Below are 22,526 nucleotides of genomic sequence, written 5' to 3' on the forward strand. Positions count from 1 at the left end.
TTGCCACTGGGCTAATTGGACCATTGGTCTGACCCAGTATGGCTATTCTTATGTTCTTATGATCCTTCCTTGGCCTACACAAAAAAACTACTTGAGGACTTTGTATACCTCTGAGCCTGTTCTCAAAACCAACTCTGTAAGAGTTCACTTTAGTACAATTAGTGTTTATCATTGCTGTGTAGAGGGTAAGCCCATCTCTGTACAGCCTCTAGTTGTTTAATTTATGTGAGATTTGCTTCTGATAAAGCTCCTTATCAAACCTCCAACTGTCATGGCACCTCAACATCGCCCTTGCCCTTCTTTTGAATCACTTGATACCTGTCATTTAAAGTACCTGATCTGGCTTATTTCTGGTGACGGTCAGAACATAAATGAGCTGCAGGTCCTAGTAGCTAATCAATCTTACATGAAGTTCATCATAACAGAGTAGTCCTCCATATTCATGCTATGTTCCTTCCTAAGATAGTTCTGGAGTTCCATCTTAACCAGTCAATAGATCTGCCAACATATCCCCCAATACCTCATTCCTATCCTGGCAAAAGTACATTGCACAAGGACTGCAAGAGAGCCTTAGCCTTCTATCTAGAGCATATTAAATCCTATGTAGTCCACCCAACTTTTCCTTTCCTTTAACCCAAACAGAATGGGGGCAACCATTGGTAAATGCACTTTTTTCCAATTGGCTAGCAGACTGCCTCTCTTTCAGTTATGCTCACGCAGGGCTGACTGGAGAGTCATGTCACAGCTCACAATGTCAGACCCATGCCTGCCTCGGTAGCCCACTTGCGGTTGGCTTCAATTGATGAGATTTGCATAGCTGCAACATGGTCTTCAGTCCTCATAGTTGCATCTCATTACTTCCTTGAGCAGAATACCAAATGCAACAGTCAGTTTGATCAAACATTTCTACAGAATTTGTTTGGGGTCTAAACATTCCTAGGCTCGTTCTTTTCTGTTCCAAACTGCATCTTTTCAATAGGATTGTTTTTGTTAGCGTCATTTCTGATTTGGCTTTGCTGTTATAAGTTCCTGTTGACTGTTGTTTGTTTTTAGAGAGCCTAGTAGCTATACATTCATAGTTATAAGAATACTATGGCCTGCTTGTCCTCAGAGAAAGTGAAGTTACTCACCTATAGCACATGCTCTTCAAAGACAGCAAGTTAAGTATTCTCACATATTTGTACTTTACCTCCCCAACTCTCCTAGAAGTTGGATCCAAAAGCAAAAAAAAAAAATACAGTTGTGGTTCCTGAACGACCCAGGAAGACACTCGCACATGCACAGTGCAAGCCTACCAAAAGCTTCTTAGAGACAGAAATGCCGAATAGCGGCTGTACTAGGGCCCTGTCAGAGGAAGTCACCTAGTTATGAAAATACTTGGCCTGCTGTCCTCGGAGAACACATACTATAGGTGATTAACTTCACTTTATAAGCTGGTTCCTTCTTTAGTCTACTCAGAATATTTTTTAAATGTCTCCTCTTTTCAACAATTTCTCTCTTTTCTCCTGCCTGCTTGCCTTCCTTTTGGACCACTTGATGTCTAGGGTGGCAGATGAAGCTTTCTACAAACAACCCTTCGCTGACGTGATTGGTTATGTGTATGTTGCAAAACTACTAAATATCCTTTCTAGTCATATTGTCTAACCTTTTGTCATTTTCTTTGACTCAATGTACTATGTTTGTGTTTTATTTTTGACATTGCTTTTAAATTGGTGGACATATTGCATGCTGATAACTGGCACCTGCAGAACACTTTGTTATGCAAATATTACTTGAAAGCTGGGTTCAGTTTTTTGTTTGGTTTTCCTTGGAATAGATATGTGTTAACACATAGTCAAACTTCAGCTTTTCAGAAGGTAATTATAGTCCTTTAATAGATATAACTAAATTTTGGTTTATTTTAAATCCTATAGGGATATTATTTAATTATGTACTACAGGGAATATACCGTATATACTCGAATATAAAATGAGATTTTTGGGCCAAAAATATGGCCATAAAATGGGGTTCTCGTCCTATATTTGGGTCATCGCCCAGTGACCACCTGGACTTGCTGCAGGCCTGCTGTTAGGCCAGGACAGGAGGGATCCATTCCATCTCCTGTCCCGACTGATGCTAACAATTATTTACACACAAACCCTCCCCCCCTGCGTACCTTTTCCCTAGTGGTCCAGCAGTGTATCCCGCGCTGAGCCCGTCCTGCCGATCTCACAGCCAGAAGTGCACCTGGGCCAGTACGCAGGAGCAAGCTATTCGAGTTCCCCCCAGCCCTGTGCTGCTCCCTGAAAGGCTGCCACCAGTTCTCGCGGTCCTCGTGGCAGCAATTCCGGGAGCGGCGCAGGACCAGGCAGGAGCTCGAAAAGCTGGCTCCTGCCTGTCCCAGGTATGCTGCTGTCTGCTGGCTGTGAGATCTGCAGGAGAGGATCAGCGCAGGATATACCGCTGGACCACCAGGGAAAAGGTACACGGGGGAGAGGGTTTGTGCACAATTGTTAGTATCGGCTGAGATGGGAGGGATCCCTCCTGTCCTGGTCAACTAGATGGAGAAAAGGGTGCAGGGAAGGAAGGTGGGACAGGGTACAAAGCCTGGCAGGGATTGAAGGGGGCTGGGTTCAGAGCCTGGTAGGGGAGAGGGATGAGTGTAGAGCTTTGCAGGGCAGGCAGGGAGCTGGGTGCAGAACTTGGCAGGGAGGGGGGCTGAGTGCAGAACCTGGCAGGGGAGGGCGTGAGGGAGGGGACACGAGGTGCAGATTCTGGCAGGGCATGGCACTTGAATATTAAGCCCTCATCTTATATTCCAGTCAACCATTTTTCTTCCTTTTGGGGGGGGGGAAATGGGTGTCTCGACTTATATTTGGATCAGCTTACTGGTATATTTGAGTATATACGGTATGTTAAAATTAACTAATAACGGTTCACTTTTGCTCAAAAGCTGCAGAGCCTGGTTTTCTTCTTAAAGCTACATTATATATAGTTGAGAGACATTAATATGGTGGACAGAATTGTTTGGCTAATGATGAATTGTTTAATTTTGCTTTCTTCAAGTTTTTGGATTGGAACTGTGTTTCAGTGAACAGTGGTGGGAGGGGGATTTTCCCTTCATTTTATCTGTAGGCTAGTTCAAAGAAGTACATTTTGAAAATATGAAATCCTTGTTCAGATTTGTTGTATCCACGTACATACCCTTCCATTTAAATTGGTGATATTTGTCTTTTATAGGTGGGGGAAAATTATAAATAGAATTTGAAATTACAGATGTTAGTATTTCAGAAAGCTTATTTATTGGAGAACAAATAAGTGGAATAATGAAGATAACTGAGCCGTGTTTGCTATCAAGTATTATAATTCCTAACATATAATAACGACATAGTACATCTGCTGTGAAGCTCAGCTGAGCAGCATGTCTCCTGAATGTAAACTGAGCTTGTCAATACATGTTCAGTTCATCTGAATTAAGTTCATTTTCATTTTCTATATCTGACTTAAACTTTCTCTTCTTGTTTCTTTTCACCTTTTAAGCACACACATAAATCATCCTTGCTACAGCCTAGAACAGTTAAGTAAAATCTTCACTGCCCCCCTTAAATTGTCTGTCACACACAAACTAGCAGTGTTGTAGTGACCCTTGTTTTCAGTGGTGTTTTGTAATATACTGATCCATGTGGTACTGCACGCAGTCATTCCTAGGATATTCATAATTGCTTTGGGCGTTCTCTGTACTATTTATTAGAGTACGTTGACTTTGCATCATTTTTTGATGAATGCTTTACTGGTCTTCCCCTCTTGCTTTAGCTTTGGAGGGGTGTGCCCAAACACCATAATTTGCCTATATTTTCTCTGAGGACCAGCAGGACAGCGATTGCTTGTAAATGGGTGATTTATCAGATGAAGCCCAGCACAGGAAATCTCTCTCCAGCTTTGCAAGTCTGAAGAGGTTTGACTTCTAACACGTGTGCAGCATTTTCCGTATGGAGGGCTGAAGTTGTTTTATTTTTCAACAAACTGTGCCAAGGAAGTGTATCCCTCTTTCATGGTAAAACTCAACAATTCTGATTCCAGTGTAATAGGTGAGACATTCTAGACAGATGGGTAATGTCCCAGTGGCCAAGTGCCATCTGGAGAAGGAATCTACTCTTGCCTCTGCTGTACTTCACTGGGCTCCTTAGATCTACATGCATTTCTTCCCTTCTGCACACGTGCCTGCAGGAGTGTTCTGCTCTGCACAATTTATTATTTTATTTGGTGTATTTTTTGTTCCTTTCTCAGGGTTTCTGGTGCTCAGAGTGTTTATTCAGCTTTGCCTGCTTTGAGAACACACAGTCTGTAACTGATAGGCCAATCCCAGCGGTTACCTGTTATCCAGCCTGCATAGTTTTTGGGTTTTTTTTAGTTCAGGGATATCCCTGAAGTGGTCTTACCTACTGTTAAGCAGGGGTCAAGCGCAGGCACCTTGGCGGTGTCTCACAGGGGTACTGATTGCATCTTCTCGCCTTCACCCATCCCGGTGTGCGTCCATCGGTCTACAGGAGTGGAGGTGCAGTCAGGCTTTAGGGTCTGACTAGCAGCCCGAAGATCAGCTTTGCAGAGGCATTCCCAGCATGAGGCATTGATTCTCTTATCTGGTTAGAGAGCTGACGCAGGCTGCAGTACAGATTCACAAACAAGTCAGTGAGTATAGATTGTTACAGCCTGTGAGATTCGAAAAGTGGGGTTTTCAGGGTTTCTGTATGATCCCCTGTGTTCCCCTACCTGAAAAATCCTAAAATGGCCGTTTTTTGACTATAGTTAAGTGTAAAAAAAAAATCACGATTTTGGTGCAAATTTCTTGATAGTGGCCATCTTGTATTTTTAGCGATCTTTTTTTCTAAAGCTCCCTGATTCTCCAAAACTGCAATTTTTGTCTCAAAACTTGTTGGGATGGAGTCTTTGGGCTCTCCTCATGTGAATTCTTGCCAGGATTTGCAAATTTAGCGCTTTCAAAGCATCCTTGCGCCACATGCTAGGTGATGCAGCTGGGAGAGGCGGCAGCATCCAGCTTAGCCTCTTCCCTGCTGAAGCAGGTGACTAAATGCTTGGCTAGCCCAACGGGATGTCCTTTTTTATTTTCAGGGCATGGCATGACTGCTAGTTCCATACATATAGCTGTGGACCCTCCGTAGACTAAGAAACACAGAATTTATGAAACATTTATGGAACGAGTTTCAAAGCCAGCATTCTTCCCCTGCTCAGTCCCAATACACCTCAGGAATCTTGCAATGACATTGCTCCTTTGGACACGTCCTCTGCTCAACCAGCCACTGTTCTTGTGTTTCCTGATCCTGATCTTGGGGATTCTGATGAGGATGACCAGCTTGCTGACCCCTTGTTTATAGACACAGCGCTTTCCAGAATGATCAGGGACTCTGCTGGATCTGCAGATCCCTCTGGGATTTTGGAACCTGGGGATGATCTCATGGTTCTGTATTCTGCTTTGCTAGATCTTATTTCTGAGTCTTTGCAGAAGTTGAATTTAGTCACTCAGCTGACTCCGTCTACTTCTTCCTCTTGGCTTTATGGTGTGCACTCACAGTCTCTTCCTTTCTTTGGCACCCTGATATGAGCGTTCTGGTCTCTGAACAGTATGACTCTCTGGAAGATGCTCTTAAGATACCCAGAGCCATATCATGCTTTTATCCTCTGACACAGGAGTTTCAGCAGCTTTTAGGTCAGCGCAGGGTGGATTCTTTGGTTGAGCAGGTGACTAAACACATCTCTCTAACCAGTGAAGGTAGTGTGGTGCTTAAAGATATGTAGGACCACCGTGTGGATGTGGTCCTCCGGGGAGACTCTTTGACGCAGCTGCTTTAGGCATCAAAGCTGCTTCGGCAATGTCCTTTGTCACAAGCGCCTGTCTCTCTCGACTGTGCACAGTGGAAAGTGAGGCTGTGGATCCTCCTCCTCAACTTCTTTTGGCCAGAACTGATTATATTGCTGACACACATCTTATCAAGTTTTGGCAAAGATGTCAGCATACTCCATCTCTGCTCGCAGGATGCTCTGGATCAAACAATGGGCTGGTGATTCCACTTCCAAGGCTACTTTGGCTAGACTTCCCTTTAAGGGGCAGTTATTGTTTGGCCTATGCCAACCTTGTGGAATCTGTGGTGGACTGTCGTCCTAAGAATCTGCCTGATAGCAGACCTAGAACCTCTAGAGCAGGGGTGTTAAACTCAATCACATAAGGGGCCAAAATCTAAAGCATAGGCTAAGTCGTGGGCCAAATTTTTAATTAAGATACTTTGGGGTCCTTTTATTAAGGTACGCTAACCGATTTAGCGTGCACTAAATGCGCACCTTAATAAAAGCACTATTATTTCTGACCCATAATCAGGAAACAGAGCTGTTCTAAAGAAAATTAAAATAAGGAAACTAAACAAGATGAACAGAATATAAAGGTTTGTGAAATGTTATTTAGGTTGAGGGTGGTGATCTATTCCATATGTTCACGATCACCAGTCAACGCAAATAAATAAAATAGATGCTATCTCTGGGGTTGCATTAGATGGTGCTGAAATAGTGAGCAAACTCCATTTTCCAGGAGGAGAGTAATATGTACAGTTTCAGGAGCATGCTTGTAATCCAAAATGCTCGTTTATCAAAGCGAGTTTCCCCATAGGAAATAATGGAAACTAGCTTTGATACATTCCCACCCCCCCGAGGCCCGCGTCGCTGCTCTATCCCCCCCCCCCGAGAACCAGCATTGCTCCCCCCGAAGGCCCCCCTGCGATCCGGCACCCTCCCCCCCGCGATCCGGCACCTTCCCCCCCCACTGTGATTAGTTACCCCTCCGCCGCTTCTTACTGTCATCTGGGCCTGGGCACCGGCATGTCCAGACGAGAATCTTGGAGAGAACGTGAACTCGCAGGCCTTGAGCATTCGCAGATGCTCAAGGCCCAGCAAGAAGAGAAGGCCGATCTTCGGGCACCGGCACCAACGCACAGGACATGCCGGTGCCCAGGCCCAGACAGTAAGAAGCGGCGGGGGGATGCTGAATTGCGGGGGGGGAGGGAGGGGTGCCAGATTGCGGGGGGGCGCCGCTCGCAAATAGATTTTGTGAATGTTTTGCTCGTCTTGCAAAACACTCGCAAACCGGTGCACTTGTAAACCAAGGTACCACTGTACTAGGTTTAACACCTCCAATAAATGCACTATTTTTCATACAAGCCAGACAACCTTTGAACGGGAGGGGGGAGTGAAGGGAGAAAAGGACATAAATAGACAAGATGGATCACATCTTAAAAGGGTTTGTTAGTTCAATTACGTTTGTTTTGTGGGATCAGTATATAGCCAAAATCTGGAGGTGTTGGAGCGTGAGAGAGTAGAAAGTGTCTATGTAGAAAGTGTTAAATTCCTTCATCACAAGGCCCTGCCCTCTGCGCACTCAATGAAGACGGGCACCAGCCCGCGGGGCTCCAGCATCAGCAGCCGGAATAGCCAGTCCAACTTCCGTCGCTTCTTCAGCAGACTATGACCGCCCACCTCGGGGAGACATGCGCAGGGGCTCGCCACCCATATGCATATCGACCATGGACAGCACGGGGCTGTCATGCAGCTGGGAGGGTGCAAGTGATTGAGCGTTGATAGGGTCAAGCCGAGGAAGGCGTGGCATGAGCACAGTGTCGCACAGCATGGAGTTGCGAAGCGTGGGGCCATGAAACTTGGCGTGTGATTCTCTACAGCTGATGCCTTCCGGCGGGCCAGCTTAATTGCAAATTTTCAATTGTCTTGTGAGCCAAATTTGATTGCATCAAGGGCCAGATTTGGTCCGCAGAGTTTGACATGTCTGCTCTAGAGGTTCTGGTCGCTCTAATTTCCTGTCCATGTGCAAGTGCCAATGACCTTGCTGGCAACAGACGATCCCAGCCTTCCAGCTGCAGTACTGCGCCGTCTGCTAAAAAGGCACAGTGGGATCATTCCATGTCAAGTGGACCAATTCTGAAAACTGCCCATGCTCGACCCTCCCCCCCCCCTTGAAATCCAACCAAATTTTACAGGGGGTGTTGTCTAGGGTCTCAAATGAAACTGCAAAATTTTTTGGATCTATCTCAATTTGGTCAAGAGCTAGGGGTGGTTGAATAATAGCAATTGATCCACTCCCATGCCTCGTGTGACCTAAAACGCCAACTTTGCTTAAGCACTGCGGCAGAAGGAAACTACCTAGGAGTCTGAAATTTTGCAGTTTGGTACAACACCTTGGGGCAAGTTTCTGTGCCAAGTTTGATATCTTTTGCGAACATGCTTCCATTTCTACAGGTCAGCTAAGTAGGCAAAAAATTAACGAATGAAAATTTTTGACAAAGTTTGGCTCCATACTGCTGGTAGGTAAGTCAGCTGAGGGTACAACATTACCAGCATACATGTACCATGAGGTACTTCCATGATTTGCAATATGAGCTTTTACAATCAAGTGAAGCTGAAGATATGACAATCCAAAAAAATATGGCTTTATGCATTTATGCAAATTTTCAGTTTTTCAGATTCAAATACCTGTAATGTGTAGTTTTTTATGTCATTTTAAAAAGCATGTTTTTTTGCTACAGAAGCTATCCTGTTTCATCTTTCTTTGGTGAGAATTAAAGTGTCAAAGATAAGCATTAGTTGTATATGTGCACGAATGTTTAATATTGAAAAGAGGCATGTTTAACACAAACCATGTTGTATGCAAATGAACAAGATGCATGAAGTTTCACAGTTAAGTTCAGATTGTTACTGTTTTATGATCCCCTTCCCTGTATCCATGCATTTTCATATACCCACTGCCACTGGTCGTGAAGATCTTGACAAGTGTATTATACACTGAGACCACATATTTATCAGTTATTGATCCATTCTCTGAAAAACATTCCCAATAGTCAGATAATACCATATAAATTTCTAAGCTTTATATTAGCGACAGCGTGGGCTGAGGACTTGCATTGCCAGTTGACTGCTCAACAGTTACAATGGATCCTGAAGAATATTCAGAAGGTGTCACCCAATATTACTCACTGGGAAATGCAATTGAAAATTGTTCTTAGACTTTACATTCCACCGGAACGTGCAGCCCGGATGGGGATTACTGCGTCGCATTCTTGCCCGAAATGCAATCAGGCTCACGCATCTTTGAGTCACATGTTTTGGGCCCGCCCCACAATCCAACAGTTTTGGAGACATCTTGGCCTATATACCACATCGCTTTGGGGAAGGCGATGGCTTCCGCAACCGAGGGCGTTATTTGGATTTTATAATATAGCCTCGCCCAAACCCAGGGTAATGTCAGCATTTATCTCCAGAGCCCTTTTGATGGGAAAAAAAGCCATCCTCACCAACTGGCTCTCCCGTGATCCCCTGTCATATGCACAATGGAGATCCCTAATGATACTGCACGCAACACTGGAGAAACGCATGGTGGGAGACTTGACTCTTGGCCCGGGTCGCAAATTTTGTCAGGTGTGGGAGCACTTCTGGCAGGACCTCACACCGCGTGCTCGCAGTAGACTTTTGAATCTTTAAGATTTTATTCCCACTCTCAGCTGTTGGACTGGCCATGGATTCTTGGGGAGGGGTGGGGGTTGGGAGGGGAACTGATTATATTGTTGAAAATGTTATTTCCTGAATGGTACTACTGTTTGTATTTGCTTCTTACTGTTGGAATAATAAAAATCATTTAAACATAAATTTCTAAGCTTTATTAAAGAGAAAAAAGAAAAGTGCAAAAACCACACTTATTTAAAGTGTGCATACATACCGACAAAGATCAGGAAATCGCATAAATTCAACTTTTAATAATAATAATAATTTTATTCTTATATATACCACCATACCCAGCGAGTTCTAGGCGGTTTACATTAATTAGAATAGGATCCGCATAGACATGAACTCAGTTTTTTTGCACATGGTTTTGAAAGTCTGGTCAATGTTTGCCAAAATAGCTTGTGGATAAGTGTACTGTCTGCCTGATGACATGGTCATAGGTGCATCAAGGGATCCAGCATATGTCTCTGCGGGGAATCCAGGAAAATGACTGTGCAGGAATTTGTGGATTCAAAAAATTAACCAGGATGTTGCATTCTTCCATTGAAATTTCACATACATGACCAATCCACCAAGAATTGTCATATATGCAAGCTAAGTATTGTCCAGGTTGAAAGCTGGATGCTTGAAAGTTAGGGACATGTTCAGGATCAGTATCAGATTATAAGACATTGGCAATGAATGAGCTGGTGTCACTTGAAATTTTGCTAATGCAGAGTCTAGCAGTGTCTATGGGCTTAAATTGGTGATTTTCTCTTATTCCAGCCACTGTGTGCCCCATATTAAACCTTTGCTCCTGAGCAAGTCTTATTGCTTTAATATCTTCCTTTAATACACAAGAGTAGGGACAAATTGCTTGAATTATTCACAAGTCAAGTGTTAGTCTGTTTTGTCTGTTTGTATCTGAACCTCATTTATTGTTTTACTTTTTAAAATCCTACTTATTTTATATAAATTGTTAATCGCTTAGCTTGTAATAAGCGATCAATCAAATTTTAATAAACTTGAAACTTGAAACTTGATAAAGGGAAATGTGCACAATACAAAAAATCACTGCAAGTTAGACGTGCACAATAGAGAATCACACGGTGGCGGTTACCCGCGGCTAGCCGCGTTTAGCCGCAGGTAACCCGCCGAAACGGGGAATGAAAACTAGCAGTCACTGTGGGGACGGGGACAAGGCCATTCACCGCCCCGTGGAGCGGTGAATGGTCTTGTCTCCGCAGTGAGGCAAAAGGATCGCGCAGTCCCCGCAGCACCCACCCGCCTGCCCAATCGATCCTAGTGTTTAGCCAGCTCTCTCCCTTCTCCTCACCTTAGTTTGTAGGTCTTCTTTTTCGGCGACCCGCACGCTATCAAAGAGCCGTGCACCCGCGGCTGCTCAGTGTTTGATATTCTGCTCTGACGCAACCGGAAACAGGAAGTTGCAGCAGAGCAGAAGATTGAACACTGAGCAGCCGCGCATGCACGGCTCTTTGGGAAAGCGTGCAGGTCGCCGAAAAAGAAAGCCTGCAGTGCAAACTAAGGTGAAGAGAAGGGAGAGAGCTGGCTAAACACTAGGATCGATTGGGCAGGCGGGTGGGGGCTGCGGGGACCGTGCGATCGCAGCGTGTTCCCGGCTCAAACTGGAAGGAGGGTGTGAAAGGGAAAAGGATTCTGGGCCAAGGGAATGAAGACGGAAACAAAAACCCACAGCAGGAAAGAAAGAGAAGACAGGCAGGTGAGCCAGATGCTAGAAGCAGGGGGGGGGGGGGAAGAAAGGGAAAAAAGCTAGATGGGGTTGAAAAGAAGAGACACACTGGTATGGAAGAGGAAGATAGGGGAAATCTGGACACAGGAAGGTAACAGAAAGAGGGGAAATTATGTGCATGGGGCATAGGGACAGAGACATAAAGGGGACATGCCATGGGGATGGTATATAGACACGGGGGGGGGGCAATGGCAGTTACATATGGGAGATATTAGAAATGGGGAAAATAGGAGCACAGAAGCAAGATGGTTTGTGGGGATGGGACAGGGACCGAGCTCGCAGGCTCCAGTGGCTTGCACAAATTACATTGTAACGTGCCACGAAAATAAGAGGGAGGAAGGTAGATAGATAGACCACGCGAGAGGAGCTGAAGGGTGGTAGAAAGGAACAGATGGTAAAGGAGGGAGGGAAGGGTGGTGGTGGAAAGGAATAGAACAGACATTGAAGGAGGGTGGAGAGGAACAGACCCTGAAGGGAAATGTGGAAGACAGAGTGGGAAGAAGACAGATGCCAGACTATGGGGGAGCGGAGAGAAGAAGATGGGTGCTAGACCAATTGGGAGGGGGGGGAGTCAAGGGAGAGGCACAGTAACAGCAAATGGAAGACGCAGAGAGAAGACACACAGTGGATGGAAGGAATTGAATGAGAAGATGTGGAAAGCAGAAACCAGACAATAAATTCTATTTATTTATTTATTTTTTGCTTTACGATAAAGTAGTATATTAGTTGTGTTGATAAAAATGTATAAACAAAGCCCTGCCAGCTGAACATCTCTTTCTCTAGTTCACCTGGCAGAACTTTGATTTATAAGGAAGGAATAAGCTAAATATTACAGCAGCGGGAATGGTGACGGGGCGGTGAATGGGATGGCAGTGGCGGTGACGGTGACGGGGCAGTGAAGGGAACGGTGGTGACAGGGCGGTGCAGAGGATGGTGGGCCGGGGATGGGGCGGTGACGGGGACAGATTTTTTCCCCGTGTCATTCTCTAGTGCACAAGTTTAGCCCTAGTGGCATGTTATAAGTATATACATTTGAAATTTTTGTTCAATTTGATATTCGCGATGATTGGGCGGTGAGGTTATGGTATCGGGGGGGCTTTCTCCCCAGTTCCTGCCTCCTTGATTCTGAGCGTAAATTTAGTAACAAGCTGTGAAACATTAATACAGCAAGTTTAAAAGTTTTTCAATATCTTCCTTAACAGGATTTCAATGTCTGCTCTGATACAAGTCACCTCTGTCACCCCCTCCAGTGGTGGATGCTTCCATCCAACCTCTCTCAAGGTCTCCCCTCATTTCATCAGGTCTCATCAGAAACTCCTCATCAGAGATGCTTTGATGTTAGGCTAGAGAGCTCATCTTGACGGCATCCACACTCGGGGAGTCTGGTCTCCTCATGAGAAAACTCCAATCTCCTGAAGCTTTGAGCAATCCACAGAGCTCTCAAAACATTCCAAGACAGTCTTCTCCAAATAGTCCTCATCTGAACTGACAATCAAGTTGCCATATTTGAGAAGAACAAACAAGGGGCACAAGTTCTCACCCTTTTTGCATAGAAGCAATCCAGATTTGGACTTGGGCAACTGCACTTGGCAGGAAGCAAAATGTGCTAGTTGACAAAACTCAACAGACGTCTTCAGCCCACAAGTGGTATCTCAACATGTCCATCCTGTATCAGATTTTCTCCAAATCAAGTTTATTTCAAGTTTATTAGGATTTTTATATACCGCCTATCAAGGTTATCTAAGCGGTTTTTTACAATCAGGTACTCAAGCATTTTCCCTATCTGTCCCGGTGAGCTCACAATCTATCTAACGTACCTGGGGCTGTGGAGGACTGAGTGACTTGCCCAGGGTCACAGGGAGCAGCGCGGGGTTTGAACCCACAACCCCAGGGTGCTGAGGCTGTAGATCCAACCACTGCGCCACACACTCCTCAAATGGGGGGACTCTGGACATAGATTTCTCGCTTCCTCTCCACAACAATCTTCCACTCTTCTGCTTAAGACTCTATGCGCCCATTCGCCTGGAATTGGATACCTTCCTCATCGAATGAGGAATAAATTATTTTATATATTCCCTCCATCAGGAAAACTACTCAAATTTCACCAGGATTGGGGCACCATGATCCTTATCGCACCCCACTGGCCATGACAACCATGGTTCCTTCCTCTTCTACAGCTCTCAATTCAGGAATCCTATAATTACAACTATTTCCAATGATACACAGAATGATGGCTCTCCTATATCCAAGCCCTCACTCATTAACACTTATAACATGGTATCTCTCACTGAGCACATAAATACCTAGACACTTTCTGCTGCAGCTTTGGCTGCTGTTGAAGCATCCAGAAAACCTTCCACTCCACTGTGTTGCCGCTTGAAATGGACCAGATTCTCTGCCTGATGTGGCATCCGTTCTCTTGAACCTGTCACATGTCCACTTCCATCAGTTCTGGACTACCACCTTCTCCTCTCCAATTCAGGCCTAAAGAATAACATGGTTTGAGACCATCTCAGTGCCATCAGGGTTTTTCACTCTGCATTTGCTGAGAAGTCACTTTCTGTTCATGAAAGAATTTTATCACACTAAGCCACCAGTTAAGCCTCCGCCTGTAGCCTGGAATCTCAGCGTGGTACTCTATGCTCTTATGAAGTCTTTCTGTAAACCACTCACGACTTGCTTACTCAGATTTGATTTGGAATGTGGGTTTTCTCATAGCCCATAAATGCTGGGTAAGTTAACTTTCACCCAATACAAGATTCTTTTATGATAGAGATACAAACTATACCGCAGAGACAGAGTGGCTCAAAAAGGTGGGGGCATTGCCATATATGTCAAAGATGGAATTGAATCTACTGGAAACAACATGCCACAACTGACGGATAAGTTAGAGTCTCTATGGGTCAAAATTCCGGGAACAAATAGCTTAGAAACGAAGATCGGCATCTACTACCGACCCCAGGGCAGTCCGAAGAAATTGATGGAGAAATGACGGATGAGATTAAACACAACTGCAAGGGAGGCAACGCAGTTATCATGGGTGACTTAAACTATCCGGGGATAGACTGGAACCTAGGCACCTCCGGCTGCGTTAGGGAGACCAAGTTCTTGGATGCTGTAGGCGATTGCTTCCTGGAACAACTTGTCAAGGAAAATGCTAGAGGAAATGCAATTCTGGACTTAATTCTAAATGGCCTGTGAGGACCAGCACAAGATATAGAAGTAGAAGGGACGCTGGGAAACAGTGATCACAATATGATCCGCTTCGATCTGGACGCAGGGGAGAAATATCAGCCCAAACAACAGCCATTGCACTGAACTTCCAAAAAGGGAATTACGAAGGGATGAGACTCATGGTAAGAAAGAAGATTAAGAAGAGGATAAGCACTGTAAAAACGCTAGAGCAAGCTTGGTCCCTTTTTAAGCACACAATCACCAAGATGCAAAATCTACATATACCGCTTATCAACAAGGGATCCAAGAGGAAAAAGAACAAAGAACCGGCGTGGCTGACTGTAAAGGTAAAGGAAGCAATCAGAGACAAGAAAACGTCGTTTAAGCAATGGAAAAGGTCAAAAGCGGACAAAAACTGGAAACAAGCACAAACAACATCAACACAGGTGCCAACTCACCACTCTGTTATCTTCATCCACAGATTACAAAACCTTCAAGAAAGAAATTCAAACCATACTCTTCAAAAAACACGTTAAACCTCTCCAACACAACAATCCTAACCCAACATCCAACACTCTATAAACCCTTAGTACTCTCTAATTTTTCTAGTTACCAAACATTATCTAAAACCCATAATTCTCCCTTAAAATTTTATCTCATCGTTTAATCTATTACTTCAAAGTTGAAATGTAATTCTTGTTTTAGTTTGGATGTAATCTGCCTTGAACCGAAGGGTAATGGCGGAATAGAAATCACTAATGTAATGTAATGTAATAAGGTGGTAAGAGGCCAAAAGCAACTATGAGGAAAAAATAGCCAAGGAGGTGAAAAACTTCAAGCTGTTCTTTCGATATATTAAGGAGAAACGACCCAGGAAGGAAGCGGTGGGACCGTTGGATGACCATGGAATAAAGGGAGCGCTAAAGGAGGACAAAGCAATCGCTGACAAACTGAACACATTTTTTGGTCTGTATTTACTGAAGAAGATTTACACAGCATACTGGAACACATCAGACTATATGCTGGAAACGAAGATGGAAAGCTGACAGGATTGACGGTCAGTCTAGAGGAGGTGTGTAGGCAGATTGATAGGCTTAAGAGTGATAAATCCCTGGGACCAGATGGCATCCATCCGAGGGTCATCAAGAAACTGAAAGGGACCATAGCTGAACAGCTTCAACTAATAGCCAATCTGAACCAGCAGCGGCAATTCTTATGTTCCTAGTAGTCCTTTGGACTCGTCCAAAATTCCTTCCAAAAGTCATCTTAGAATTTCATCTCAACCAGTCCATGGTTCTACCTATTTTCTTCCCAAAACCACATTCCTCTCCAGCAGCTCTGCACACTTTGGACTGCAAATGGACTATTTGGACAGGACTAAACCTTACAGAAATTCTTCCTAATTCTTGCTGGCTTGTGACCTAACAGACTTGCAGCTGTCTGTCGTCCTCAGCGGTATTTTCTCTCTTCTATGGTCCCGCCCCTCCTCTGACGTCAGGGGCAGGATCGCGGCAGAGGAAACGTGCCGTTGAGTACGACGGCAGCTGCAGGAATCACTACAGCACCAGTGATCCTGCAGGCTGCCGTATTAGCTTAAGGTAAAAGCGGGGAAGCTGGGGGAACTTGCAGGCTTGTAGGGGGAGCAAGCCTTCAGCGGGGGGGGGGGGGCAGGCCTTCGCAGCATGAAGGCAGGCCTTCGCATGGGGTGGGGGCAGTATAACACATTTGCTATACTGCTAGGCCTGTGCAGAGGGAGGAAGAGGGAAGGAGTAAGAGAGGGGAGGGGAGATGCCAGACCTGAAGGGAAGGGAAGAGAGAGTCCAAACCAAAAAGAGGGGGAGGAAATCAGGGGAGAGGTGCTGAACTAATAGAGAGAGAGAGAAAAAAATGCAAGACCACAAGGGGAAGGGTACAAGAGGGACAGATACTGCTCCAAAGTAGGTTGACAGGGTGCAGGATGACAGGAGAGGTAGTAGGAGAAAACCTGTACCTGGGGAAGGGGATACAGGAGGTAAGGAAGAGAGAAAGAAGAAGCTGGATATGGGGAGAGACTTGAATGTTAACAATTGTATTACTTTTATTATATAATTTTAGATTGTACATAGATAGTGTGTTCTATGAAACTGTACCATGTGCTGAAATGTCTCAGTTATTCTGTTGTGAACCGCCCAGAACTATTGGTTGGGCAGTATACAAGAAAATAAATTATTATTATTATAAGATGCTGGGCATGGAGGGAGCATAGGAATACAAGGGGGGCATTACTGGAGAGGAGGGACACAGAAGAGAGATGTTGGATGAAAGGGTAGTTGAGAAAAGGAGAGATGGTGGATGGTGGGGTCCATCACTGCAGCTGCGGAGGGATGGAGATGAGAAAAAGGAAAGATGCCAGTCCTCCGGGGGAGGAAGGGGAAACAGAAGGGGAGGACAAAGATGGAAGATGGATGGTTAGCATGAAGAAAGAAGGAGAGCCTGATCAGAAGACAACCAGACCAACATGGGACCAACATGATTTGAAAAATGACCAGACAACAAAAGGTAGGAAAAATAATTTTATTTTCTGTTTTGTGATTACAGATTTGAAATGTGTATACTTCCAGAGCTGGTGTTAGACTGCGAACGTGAACTAGGATTTAACAGAAAGAGGAAAAGTATTTTTTGTTTGTTTTGTTTACACCGCAGGACCAGTGTGGGTAGGAGAGGGCAAAAGGGGTGAAGAGGCTATAAAATAAACCCACCAGGATGTTTGAAAAACAAACAAAAAAAAAACAAACCCCACCCAATTGGGCAGGAAAATCGAATTTAAAAATCGATTCAATAGGCTGAATCAAAATTTTTTTCCCCTGAATTTGGGCAGCACTAGTGTACAGTATAAAATACATGTAAAATACTTAAAATTAACAAATACAGGTGTCTCAGAAGACTTAATACATGACATTCAAAAACATGGAATATGGGAAAGAAGTACAATCTTTGAAAGTAAAGAACAAAAAAGGGAAAAAACAAAAATGGGGGGGGGGGGGTGGAGACAGATCTTCCTGTTGTCTTAAAAAGGACAGTTATGTTCCAAATGCGTCATTAAATTAAAAAGTTTGATTCCATAGAGAAAGGGCGGTAACTGAAAATATACTAGGATGCATAGTCTTAATATGTCTCAGTGATGGGATGACAAGGAGATTTTGTGAGGTAGAGCGAAAAGATCTGTATGGAGAATACGGTATAAGAAGATTATTGATAAATTCAGGCTTGGGCAGGCAAGCAGGAAAGGAGAAGCAGAAGGAGAGAGAAGCAAGAGGAGAGAAAAGCAAAGGAGAGAACAGGAGAGGGGAAGAAGAGGCAGGAAAGAGCAAGGGGCATTGGCGAGAGGTAGCTCTGCCCCCCGTCGTTATCCACCGGAGCTCCTCAAAAGGAGAGGGGCCAACAGAGCTGAGTTAATCAGGCTTGGGCAAGCAAGCAGGAAAGGAGAAACAGGAGGAGAGAACGAGAGGGGAAGAAGAGGCAGGAGAGAGCAAGGGGCCAACAGAACTGAGTTAATCAGATTTGGGCAGGCAAGCAGGAAAGGAGAAGCAAAAGGAGAGAAAAGCACAGGAGAGGGGAAGAAGAGGCAGGAGAGAGCAAGGGACATCAGTGAGAGATATCTTCGACTTCCCCCTGACGTCATCCACCGGAGCTCCTCCTTAAAAGGGGAGGGGCCGATGGAGCTGAGTTAATCAGGCTTGAGCAGGCAAGCAGAAAAGGAGAAGCAGAGAGAAAAGCACAGGAGAGGGAAAGAAGAGGCAGGAAACAGCAAGGGGCATTGGCGAGATGTAGCTCCGTCCACCCCAACGTCATCCACTGGAGCTCCTCCTTAAAAGTGGAGGGGCCAACGGAGCTGAATTAATCAGGCTTGGGCAGGCAAGCAGGAAAGGAGAAGCAGAAGGAAAGAAAAGCGCAGGAGAGAACAGGAGAGGGGAAGAAGAGGCAGGAAAGAGAAAGGGGCATCGGTGAGAGGTAGCTCCGCCCACCCCATCATCCACCAGAGCTCCTCCTTAAAAGGCACACAAGCAAGCAAGGGTAGCAGGTTTAAAATCAGGAGAGGGACTTCATATTAACACCAAGGATGCTACATAAGGAACCAGGGAGAAGCCACTTCAGACAGCAGACCGGCGAGAGGACAGCAATGGAAGCAGCACACAGAACCAGGATGTTGAGCTACCCAGTTTTCTGCACCGTTTGCCATATGTATGGCTACCTCCCCTCTGGGAGAAGGTCTTATGTATGCACTCAATGCGGGGAACTGGAGGGCCTCAAGAAACAAGTCAGACTCCTGGAAGGCAGAATACTGGAACTAGAAGCACTTCGAGCAGTGGAGGAGGAAGACAGAGAGGCAGAAAACTTCAAGACAGAGGAATCCATTGAGGAAGAAGTCCAGGAGTTAGAGAAGTTCATCGAGGAGGCAAACAGGGAGGCTGTGGAGAATCACCAGCAACATTGGAACTGCCAAGATACACCTACAAGTGAGTAAGGACCACCTGGAGAACAACCACAAGGAAGAAACGGGTGACACAGCAGCGAGATCTGGAAGCAGCAGAGGGATCCCACAGGAAGACGAGTCCGGTGCAAGCCAACGCCAGGATGAGGGAAGATGGAAGTGCACAGAGGACATGGACCTACGGCTGAAGAGATGGTCATACACCAGGGACACCGACCTGTGGCTAGAGAGGCAAGAGAAGATAGAGAGGACAGCAATCGTCGTGGGGGACTCCCATCATCTGACAAGTCGACAGCCACATAGCGGGAGGAAGACCTGCCTACCTGGAGTCAAGATAGAAGATATAGTGACCCACATCAACAGGATCATCGACAGCGTGGAAGAGGAAAATACGGCGGTGCTGATCTATGTGGGGACAAACAACGAGAGCAACAGGAACTACAGCCGAGAAGGACTGAAGGACCAGTTCTGGATGCTAGGAATGAAGCTGAAGACCAGAAGGCTGAGGGTAGCGTTCTCAGAGATCTGCCGGTACCCAGGGCCAAGAAGAGGCACACGAAGTTGCAAGCAGTCAACGCATGGAGGAGGCGCTGGTGTGAGGAAGAAGGATTCCACTTCCTGCGCAACTGGATGACGTTCTGGGGGAAGAGCAATCTATACAGGAATGATGGACTCCCCCTCAGCGGAGACGGAATGAGGCTACTTGCAAGCAACATCAAGAGAGAAATTGAGACTAGGAAGATGGGGAAAGTCAACAGTCGACCAAGAGTCAATGGTTTGGGAAACAGTATACCCAGAGGATACCATGCAGGAAGATAGCGGGGAAGACTCACCGGATCATAGGCAAGACAGAAAACCTGACGGATCGAAAGGGACACAAGAGGGAAGGAAATGCAAGAAAGTAACAGGCCGCAAACTCGTGTATGTATACAAACAAATGCAAGGAGCCTAAGGAATAAGATGGGGAATTGGAAGCTATGGCACAAAAAGATAACCTTGAAATCATTGGCATCAGAAACAAGGTGGAATGAGGAAAACGTCTGGGACACTATGCTACCGGGATACAAGCTATACCGCAGAGACAGAGTAGGTCAAAAAGGTGGGGGGTATTGCCCTATACATCAAAGAGGGAATTGAGTCTACCGGCGAGAACACGCCAGATATGAAAAATAAGGTAGAGTCTCAATGGGCCAAAATTCCGGGAATAAATGAAACGTAAATGAAGATTGGCATCTACTACCGACCCCCAGGGCAGTCCATAGAAACTGATGGAGAAATGACAGACGAGGCAAGAGAGGCAACGCAGTTATCATGGGCATCTTCAATTATCCGGGGATAGACTGGAACCTAGGCACCTCCAGCTGCAGTAGGGAGACCAAGTTCCTGGATGCTGTAGGCGATTGCTTCCTGGAACAACTTGTCAAGGAAAATACGAGAGGAAATGCAATTCTGGACTTAATTCTAAATGGACTATGAGGACCGGCACAAGGCGTAGAAGTAGAAGGGATGCTGGGAAGCAGTGGTCACAATATGATCCGCTTCAAACTGGACACAGGGGCAAAACATCGATCTAGAATGATTATGAAGCGATGAGACTCATGGTGGGGAAGAAGATTAAGAAGAGGATAAGCACTGTAAAATCGCTAGAGCAAGCATGCTCCCTCTGTAAGGACTCAGTCACCAAAGTGCAAAATCGATATATACCGCGTATCAACAAGGAATCCAAGAGGAAAAAGAACAAGGAACCGGCATGGCTCACTGTAGCGGTGAAGAAGTGATCAGAGATGAGAAGACTTCATTTAAGGAATGGAAAAGGTAAAAAAGGATGAAAACTGGCAAAATCACAAACAACATAAAAGCAGGCTATGAGGAAAAAATAGCCAAGGAGGCAAAAAGCTTTAAGCATTTTGTTCGATATATTAAGGGGAAACGACCCGCGAAGGAAATGGTGGGGGCCGTTGGATGACCATGGAATAAAGGGAGTACTAAAGGAGGACAAAGCCATCGCCGACAAACTAAACACATTTTTTGCGCCTGTATTTACCGAAGAAGCAACATACCGGAAGCTGACAGGCTATATGCAGGAAATGAAGACGGGAAATTGACAGGATTGACGGTCAGTCTAGTAGAGGTATGCAGTCAGATTGATAGGCTTAAAATCGATAAATCCCAAGGACCGGATGGCATCCATCCGAGGGTATAGCTGAACTGCTCCAACTAATAGCCAATCTGTCGATCAAATCGGGAAGGATTCCAGAAGACTGGAAAGTGGAGAATGTTACGCCGATCTTCAAGAAAGGTTCAAGGGGAGATCCAGGAAACTACAGACCAGTGAGTCTGACCTTGGTACCAGGAAAGATGGTAGAGGCGCTGATAGAAGAACGCATCATTGATCACCTAGATGGACACAATGCCAGCTTGGTTTCAGCAAAGGACAATCTTGCTTGACGAACTTACTGCACTACTTTGAGGGGGTAAACAGGCAGATAGACAAGGGTGACCCAGTCGACATTATATATCTGGATTTTCAGAAGGTATTTGACAAGGTTCCACATGAACGACTACTTCGAAAAATTGAGAGCCATGGAATAGAGGGTGAAATACTCACGTGGATTAAAAACTGGCTAATGGATAGAAAACAGAGAGTGGGGGTAAATGGACAATACTCGGACTGGAAGAACGTCACCAGTGGGGTGCCGCAGGGTTCAGTGCTCTTCAACATATTCATAAACGATCTGGAAATGGGTACAACGAGTGAGGTGATTAAATTTGCGGACAATACGAAGTTATTCAGAGTAGTGAAGATGCAGGGGGATTGTGAAGATCTGCAACGCAACATAACCACGCTGGAGAAATGGACAGCAGCATGGCAAATGAGGTTCAACGTGGATATGCGTAAGGTAATCCCATACACGAATACAAGATGTCTGGGGCGGTACTTGGAGAGACCCCCCAGGAAAGACTTGGGAGTACTCGTCGACAAGTCAATGAAGCCATCTGCGCAATGTGTGGCAGCGGCGACGAAAAGAGCGAACAGAATGCTAGTAATGATTAAGAAGGGGATCACGAACAGATCAGAGAAGGTTATCATGCCGCTGTACCAGGCCATGGTACATCTTCACCTGGAATACTGCGTCCAGCACTGGTTGCCGTACATGAAGGACACGAAAGGGTCCAGAAAAGAGTGACTAAAATGGTTAAGGGATTTGAGGAGTTGCCGTACAGTGAGAGATTAGGGAAGCTGGGCCTATTCTTCCTTGAAAAGAGGATACTGAGAGGGGCATGATCAGAACATTCAAGATAATGAAGGGAATAGACTTAGTAGATAAACACATGTTGTTCACCCTCTCCAAGGTAGAGTGAACGAGAGGGCACTCTCTGAAGTTAAAAGGGGATAGATTCCGTACAAACGTAAGGAAGTTCTTCTTCACCCAGACAGTGGTAGAGAACTGGAATGCTATTCCTGAGTCTGTTATAAGGGAAAACACCCTCCAGGGATTCAAGACAAGGTTGGACAAATTCATGCTGAATCAGAACGAACACAGGTAGGGCTGGTCTCAGTTAGGTCACTGCTCTTTG

The 22,526-nt window shown here is 45.3% G+C and overlaps 1 protein-coding gene across 2 annotated transcripts in view; it reads left to right on the forward strand.

The window, feature by feature from the left end:
- CLTA (clathrin light chain A) overlaps window positions 1-22,526 on the forward strand; it is a 246,552-nt gene that overhangs the window by 182,001 nt on the left and 42,025 nt on the right. The window contains exon 5 of one of the 2 annotated variants that reach the window (XM_033917942.1): window positions 1,545-1,598. The exons of the other annotated variant lie outside the window; for it this stretch is intronic. Coding sequence (XP_033773833.1) covers window positions 1,545-1,598 — 54 coding nt within the window. The remainder of the gene's footprint in view (window positions 1-1,544; window positions 1,599-22,526) is intronic. 2 annotated transcript variants of the gene reach the window in all.

This window comes from Geotrypetes seraphini, chromosome 1 (assembly GCF_902459505.1).
Source record: "Geotrypetes seraphini chromosome 1, aGeoSer1.1, whole genome shotgun sequence".
Classification (NCBI taxonomy): domain Eukaryota; kingdom Metazoa; phylum Chordata; class Amphibia; order Gymnophiona; family Dermophiidae; genus Geotrypetes; species Geotrypetes seraphini.